Here is an 8,185-nt window from a genome sequence, read left to right as displayed (position 1 = left end):
TTTACAGTATTAGTCCAGATGAGATGGACATTTGTCTTCTGCTTTTTTCCCCATGCCCTCCGATATATACACACACACACACACACACACACACACACACACACACACACACACACACACACACACACACACACACACACACACACACACACACACACACACACACACACACACACACACACACATTAGTATTGGAGAGCATGGAGCAGAGGGCATTCACAGTGCAGTACCCAATGAGCAGTTCCCTTGACCAAGTTCCTCGGGCAAGGGAACATTACACGTTAATGCAAAAACAGAATGATGAATAAATATCCTGGATGGCTTTGCTTTCTGATTATCTCGCCACCAAAAGAGATACATTATCTTATTTTATTAAGGATGTCACAATGTGTCTTCCTTCCACTATTTGCACAGCAGCTGTGTGTAATCACGGCGGCTAGCTAAATGACGGTGAGCTGTGATTGTTATGTCTTTCTTGACCCCACGTATATCTCACAGCAGTGTAGGAGCTACTGTCTGTAGCATATAGCTGATAAGAACAGGGTGTGGTTGACACTGAGAACCAGTCTGACTGTTGCCTAAGTCAACTGGCTGGCCCCTTACCAGCCACCATTCCTGATGTGTTGTGAACGTTCTCCACCGCAACAACATCCCTCCATAATAGTTCTGAAACAAACTGCTCCCTTGTCATGACAGTTATTGCGGCACATTTTTTATGGTCGTATGATGAATCACGCCATGATAAGCGAGGAGAGAGACGTGGTGTGATGTCAGTGGCGGTCTATTTTAACGACACACTAGGAATGCTAGCACTGACAGATTTAGTGCTGGATCCCATGGCACTGTGTGCAGTCCCAAGTCAGAGCCACGCTGTGGGTTGAAAATTCACATCCAGTTAGTGCTTGGCTATCTCGCATTGCCCTTGGAGGTGCCCCAGTCCCACTGAGACCTGCATTCCAGACGTTGTTTTGACTTTCACAGATAGTTATTGAAGTCCCAAGCTAGATACTTTTCTACAGACTTCTTGGGATGAGGAGGAGAACGTGTTCAGCTCACTTTTGATACTAAGCTGAACTTTGTCTCACTACTGTACTGTAACAAGAAAGCACAATTTCTTCTAGGGATACTTCAAACAAGTGTGTTTCATGATTACGCTAATATGTATGATCAAAGTATCATGAACAGAAATTGCACTGGGCAAAAACTGGTTGAAACAACGTTGTTCCCACGTCATTTCAACCAACAAATGAAATGTGATGACGTTGAATGAACATGGAAAACTGATTGGATTTACAAAAGTTCATCAACGTAAGGGAATATAGCATTTTTGTTTACCTAAATTCAATGACAGGGTGACATTTTTGGTTGATTTCAAGTTAGTTGACAACCAAATCTAAATCAAAACTGGACTTTGAACTGACGTCTGTGCCCAGTGGGATGTGATGTAAGAGAGCAGGTAATTATTCCTTCAAATGAAATGAAATGAGATGTTATTACGGTCCAAGCCATGAATAAGATGTATTGTGTTGTGTTGATTGACAAGGAAATGGTCCAGAACTGATAAACATTTCAAATGTCAACAGAAAATACCAACCACATCAGTTCCAGGCAATCTGCCAGGTGATCAAAAGAAACACATTGTGGTTGCAGCTTCACAGCTGTAAACAATGTCACCTAAAGCTGATGTCACTCCCCCCACCAACTCAAGCCTTGGGTTCTGTAATCAAGGCAGCAATTGCAGTGTTTTAACAATCTGTGTATACAACAGGAAAAGATGACATATGAGGACAGCAGTTTAACATTTATTTTGACCACAATGTAAGCTAGGTGGTTATCCAGCACTTCTATGAACTCACCCCATTCTACAAGCAAGAACAGTGTGTGTGTCACGTTCGTCATACGAAGGAGACCAAGGTGCAGCGTGATTAATATACATCTTCCTTTTAATGAAGAAGAAGACTGAACAAACTATACATTTACATTTTACATTTTAGTCATTTAGCAGACACTCTTATCCAGAGCGACTTACAGTAGAGTGCATACATTTTTTATTACATTTTTACATACTGAGACAAGGATATCCCTACCGGCCAAACCCTCCCTAACCCGGACGACGCTATGCCAATTGTGCGTCGCCCCACGGACCTCCCGGTTGCGGCCGGCTGCGACAGAGCCTGGGCGCGAACCCAGCCCAGCCTGGGCGCGAACCCAGAGACTCTGGTGGCGCAGCTAGCACTGCGATGCAGTGCCCTAGACCACTGCGCCACCCGGTATACAAAATAACAAAACGAACGTGACCGCTAATAGACACGAGCGCAGACATGCAACATCACATAGACAATAACCCACAAAACCAAAATGGAAAATGGCAACCTAAATAGGATCCCCAATCAGAGACAACGATAAACAGCTGCCTCTGATTGGGAACCAACTCAGGCCACCATAGACCTACATTTACCTAGACAATACCAAAACCCCATAGATATACAAAAACCCCTAGACAAGAAAAAGACACCCATACCACCTTCGTCACACCCTGACCTAACCAAAATAATAAAGAAAACAAAGATAACTAAGGTCAGGGCGTGACAGTGTGTGTGTGTGTGTGTGTCGGGGGAGAAGACGACAGCAGACTCACCAATAAAACAACAATAGCAATAACAAGAACAGCCATTTAAAAGGACATTATTTAGAAACCGGCCTGACTATGTATTTTGTATTCATGTATTGTGTGTGTGTGTGTGTGCGCGTGTGTGCATATGTGGTGTGTTTTGTGCAAGGACGTGTGTATGCATGTGTCTGTGAGTGATTGCATATTGCAAAATGGTCCCCTTGGTTGATTTGTAGGAACTGCCGTTTCTAAATATCCTTTTGATTTTGCTCCAATATCAGCATTAGTCATCTCAGTATTCCACTAGAGAACTTCTGCAACAGACACAGACAAGTACACACCCCTTGTGTGCCCCCCCCCCCCCCCCCCCCCCCTCACTCCTGTAACCGACATCTCTGACTAGTTCCACTCTACTCAATCAGAGTTCCACCGAGAGCAAAGTGCAAAACAGATACCAACCCTGTCAACAGACTTTCGTTGTTCAGCCGGTCAGATTTTTCCTCCTTAGTCAATGTTTTTCCACTTGTCTCTAGGCAACACTGCCACTTGGTGAGTAAGAAACTCTGCATGTTGTGACACTGTGTCAAAATGCTAAAGTAGGTGTGAGGGCATAGATTAGTCATCCCGACTCGCTTTTGAGGAGTCATTTTACTGCACCCAGGGTCGTATTCTCCGTTCTGTGGTCACGGATCCTGCTCCCTGCTCCTTTCTCCATTCCGTGGCGTTTTGAGTACATAAGCTGCAAGGCACACAAGACCTTCAGTAACCTTCAATGTCTCTCACGTTCTGTTTTCCACAGTTGAGTTTTCAGCCATTGTCCACAACATCCTGACAACCTCCTGACAACCCCACTGTTATATCTAACACAGAGCCCCGAGAGTATTATGTGGTTGTCATGCTTTTGAATAGCTACAGGCAACAGATGAGGGGGGGACAATACAGGCTTATAATAGCATGATAGTCAACTTTTCCAAAAGCTGTCTACCTTATTGAAATAATTTCAGCCACAGAAAATAGCGATTCATATTCACCAGAACATTTATTTTCAGAAACAGAATGGTCACACACACTCTGATAGCAAATGTTGTTCATTATTCCTACTTTCTCATCCTAATTCCACCTCCTGGAACTCCAGTAAGGCTTCCTATGTTTGGCGGATATCTTAAAGACAGGTATGTTATTGACCTATCAGGATGAGAGGCATTGCAGTGTTAACGGTACTCCTCAGGTATTTTATTTGACAGCTCTCCTCTTTAGTTGTAACAATGTGTGGTGTGTTTCTGATAATATCATGCACTGCCAGTAGAGATGGACATCTAGCTCGAAGAGCGCACTGTTGTGGTTGTAACTTTGGTTTTTGATCCCTCTGCAGAAAGAAAATTAGTTACAACATGCTGATAACCTACTATTACAACCATCATATATTATCATTATAAAGTCATTATATAAAATAGATGTTATTTACCTGAGACAACAGTTCTGAAAAGACAGATGGCGTAAAGAAATGGAAAAAAATGTGTTAGAGAGTATAGCTATTTTGTATCGGTCTGAAAGACTAATAATAATAACAATGACTAATATGATTATCTGGGCCGTGTTAAATGTATGGACGTTTATGGGCATTTCCAAACGATTTGCAAGGTTTACCTGGACTCCTCCCCTTCCAGGAGTCCCCTGTAGGTGGCGATCTCCTGCTCCAGACGGGACTTGATGTCCAGCAGCATCTTGTAATCGTGGCCCTGCGTCTCGATGCTCTGGCGCACCCTGTTTAGCTCCTGTTCCAGCATGTCGATCTGGTTCTGGTAGCCCGAGAGCATGGCGCTGTAGCGGCCATCTGTCTCTCTCAGTGTGTTCTCCATAGCTGCTTTCTGTGTGGCGATAGAGGTGACACAGGGTCAGTAACAGGAAATGCATGTATAGAAATAATGAAAATAAACCTCAGACCAGCCATAGTTATTGCACTTCATCAACTTAGATAAGCAAATGTCAACAAACTTCTTCTAATGCACCATACCAAGACTATGTTGATTAACACAAATATGCCTGGCGCCACCAAGCACAGCAAGGTCACTTCTTGGGGTGCTTATGTTAAATGAGATACTGAGTTCTATGTATTCCCCAAAAATAAAAAAGGAATCGCAGCAGATTCCTGTTTTCTTTAAATGGCCTTTAGTGGAGGCTGCTGAGGGGAGGACGGCTCATAATAATGGCTGGAACGGAGCGAATGGAATGGCATCTAACACAAAGAAACCATGTGTTTGATACCTTTCCCCTGATTCCGCTCCAGCCATTACCACGAGCCCATCCTCCCCAATTAAGGTGCCACCAACCTCCTGTGCTTTAGACCAACATGGAATGTAGCCTTGTTACTGCAGCGGGATGGATTGAGATAAATTGACTGAGTTTGATAAGCCCCAGCTAAGTTTCCATGGGAGTTAGGCTCTGGCTCTGTCACCTCTGCATTCCTTTGGACACACTCATACTCAAGCTGTCTTCCAGAGAGGGTGCAGATGCCCGTAAAAAGCGAAAAACCTCTGCATAACACTAACCTCCCCCGTGTCCACTAATCCCCCACTTATAGCCTTTTTCCACTGCTCTCCCATTTCCCCTCTCCTACCCCATCTCTCTCCAAGTCCTCCCCCTTCTTCCCTCCCTTTTATCTCGTCAATCCCTTCAACCGCGTCTATCTCACTCTTTCCCTCTGTTGAAAGAGAGAAACTAGACTCCAGAGGATTGATAAAGAGAATGGTGAAAGAGAATCAACTGTTGCCAAAAGTGGCCTAAAGTTGTGGCCCCAAAAACTGCCCCAAAAACTGTGGTCCGTTTTCAGACGTTAGTGATTCTGGCTCACCATGCTGAGCTGTGACTGCAGCTCGATCTCCAGGCCCTGCATGGTGCGTCTCAGGTCGTTGATCTCCGTTTTGGTGGTCTGGATGATCTCTGTGCTGGTGGCCACCTCCTTGGACAGGTTGGCTGACTGAAACACAAACAAACCAGGGCCGCCATTTTAATCCCGCTGTAGCTCACTCTCCACAATCTTCAAAATGATTACTGTTAATGACAGTCAGTTACATATTTTGGTTTTGAAGATGTAATTACAAAAGATTAGTGTGGGAGACAGTTGGAGAATTTTGGTGAAGTGTGCCATGGTGACGGTTACCTTGTCTGTGAACCATGCCTCCTGGTCACGGCGGTGTTTGTCGATGATGCCCTCGTACTGGGTGCGGATCTCCTCCATCATCCTGGCCATGTCCTGCTGGGGTGCTGCGTCCACCTCCACGTTCACTGTGCCAGTGAGTTGAGCACGCATGGCTGCCAGCTCCTGTGGAATTATGGGAAATGGAGTCACTCTCATCCTCTTACTTTCTATCCAACCATCTACAAACCATCCCCGCCACTAACTTTCTCCTCTCTATCATCACTGGGGTGTGTTTATATTGAATAACATCTCATCACTGCAATGGAAAAATTATGAAAAAAGTGAATTGCCCCCACACCTCTATGTGGTTCTTCTTGAGGTAGGCCAGCTCATCCTGCAGACCCTCGATCTGCATCTCCAGGTCGGCCTTGGTCAGAGTGGTCTGGTCCAGCAGGCGACGCAGGTTGGCGATGTCAGCCTCCACCGACTGGCGCATCATCAGCTCATGCTCGAACCTGATTGGTCGGGAGAAAGTGAGGAAGTTATCATGAGACATTTGAATCCAAATTTGTAGATAAGACATGTACCTTTTGAGTGATTGTTTGCATGTTTGCCACTTATAACCTAGTGTTGTAATAACTGAGACTATGGAGCTGAATGAGGAAGTGCCCTAACTTGGTCTGGAAGTCATCAGCAGCCAGTTTAGAGTTGTCAATCTGCAGCAGGATGTTGGCATTGTTGCATGTGGCATCATTGATCTAAAAGAAAACAGGAAAGACTTTCATTGTACCCCATGGTTGAGTCGCAGTTAGTCAACTTGGAAGCTGATAGTATTTCGATACGCTGTTGCATCTGTCCCAAAGCTTGTTGAATACACATTCCAGGAGTTAAAGCATAAAACCTAAACATCAATGTACTAGAAAAAGCCATCTGTATCACCTCCCTGAATGACCTTATCACCTTCATGCTTGAGATGTAATTAATTTGCTTCATTTGTTTAGTTAATAGCTATCTTTAAAAAAACAAATCTCATAATCTATAAATGTCAGTGACAGCACATTGTTTTTCTAACCCTCTGGACTCCGATTAAAAACTATAAGTCAATCCTGACGTATACTTTATAAATGTTGTGTTCCTCATTCCTACATACAGTACTGTAAGCCAATTTTCCTTTCCCTAGTATCCTGTCAGCACTGCCTACTTAACACTGCAAGATGCGAAATGATGGATTTGATCAGCCCATAGCAGATGAGGTCAGCACACTACCTTGTCCTTCAGGTCGTTGATGATGGCCCAGTATTTGCTGTAGTCCCTCTCGGCGGCAGGGCCCTTCTTCTCATAATACTCTCTGATCTGAATCTCCAACTTGGAGTTGGCCTCCTCCAGGGAGCGCACCTTATCCAGGTAGGTGGACAGGCGGTCGTTCAGGTTCTGCATGGTGGCCTTCTCGTTCAGGTGGATGGCGCCGCCGTCCAGGGCGCTGGACAGGTTGAAGCCACCACCACCGCCGGATCCATAGCCGCCACCGCCGGATCCATAGCCGCCACCGCCGGATCCATAGCCACCACCGAAGCCGGCCCCGCCGCCGTACCCAGAGGAGACTGAGCGGACGGAGGAAGAGGAGATGCGAGTGCCACCGCCAGAACCACCTCCGTACACGCTGAAGGCCTTGGGGGCGCTGGACACGTAGCCCACCCGGCTTGACATGATGTTGGAGCCCCCGGAGAAGTTCATGGGGCCGCCGCCGCCGCTGGAGCTCTTGAATGAGTAGTAAGACATGCTGACTTGCTGGCTGCTGTAGGTCAGTGGAGTGGCGAAGAGAAAAGAGAGGACTGTTGTAGAGCTGGAGCCTCCAGGAGTGTGGAGGAAGGAAGGCTGGATCCTGATATAGTCTGAGCCTTGGGGCGGGCCTCGTGGAGGTGGGAGAGGAGAGGAGGAGAGAACAGGGAATGGACAGGGGGAGGAGAGGGTGACTTTACAACACTCTCCAACAGCCTTGGCACCACCACAATCTGTTTGAATTTAAGGACCAGGGTTCAGTTTCCACCCCTGTGAGGAAACTGTAATGGAATGCCTGTGTGTGTGGTGTGTGTGGTGTGTGTGTGTGTGTGTGGGGGGGGGGGGGGGGGGGGTGAGTGTGTGTGTGTGTGTGTGTTTGTCGGGAAGTTTGCCAGAGAAGGAAACACAGACTGTTTAATTACTAGGACTTTGTGCCAGTCTATCAAACTATATCATGCTCTGTTATTTGCCTGTAGTTAGGTATACATTGTTGAAACACTGAAGTATCCCTTTTTTCCAAGCTAACTTAAAGTGTTACCTGCCACACCTAAAGTAAACATCTTACTACAGGATAAGTGCTAAGCATACTGTATCTATCATTAAAACTGTGGGTGTCTTTCGTTAAAGAAATGAAACATAGTGAAACAATTAAATGC

The 8,185-nt window shown here is 45.6% G+C and overlaps 1 protein-coding gene across 1 annotated transcript; it reads right to left on the bottom strand.

Moving 5' to 3' along the window:
- Positions 1 to 4,254: 4,254 nt before the first annotated feature.
- Positions 4,255 to 7,623, bottom strand: LOC120032398 (keratin, type I cytoskeletal 13-like). The gene is made up of 6 exons (XM_038978478.1): positions 7,017 to 7,623; positions 6,426 to 6,508; positions 6,109 to 6,265; positions 5,772 to 5,933; positions 5,463 to 5,588; positions 4,255 to 4,479 (listed from the first exon to the last, which is right to left on the bottom strand). The coding sequence occupies exons 1-6, from the start codon at positions 7,527 to 7,529 to the stop codon at positions 4,255 to 4,257; spliced, it is 1,266 nt and encodes a 421-aa protein (XP_038834406.1). The 5' UTR covers positions 7,530 to 7,623.
- Between the last annotated feature and the right edge of the window lie 562 nt (positions 7,624 to 8,185).

This window comes from Salvelinus namaycush, chromosome 39, assembly GCF_016432855.1.
Source record: "Salvelinus namaycush isolate Seneca chromosome 39, SaNama_1.0, whole genome shotgun sequence".
In the NCBI taxonomy this organism is placed as follows: domain Eukaryota; kingdom Metazoa; phylum Chordata; class Actinopteri; order Salmoniformes; family Salmonidae; genus Salvelinus; species Salvelinus namaycush.
Note: the sequence above shows the minus strand (reverse complement) of the source record. Positions and strands in the feature narration are given on the sequence as shown.

What these genes read in the sequence shown, in the direction of transcription:
- LOC120032398 (XM_038978478.1), bottom strand. Translation starts at nt 7,529, where the DNA reads ATGTCTTACTACTCATTCAAGAGCTCCAGCGGCGGCGGCGGCCCCATG. An exon ending in GCTGATGACTTCCAGACCAA is followed by an intron (nt 6,266 to 6,425) that starts GTTAGGGCACTT and finishes CCGACCAATCAG; the next exon opens with GTTCGAGCATGAGCTGATGA. An exon ending in TCAAGAAGAACCACATAGAG is followed by an intron (nt 5,934 to 6,108) that starts GTGTGGGGGCAA and finishes ATAATTCCACAG; the next exon opens with GAGCTGGCAGCCATGCGTGC.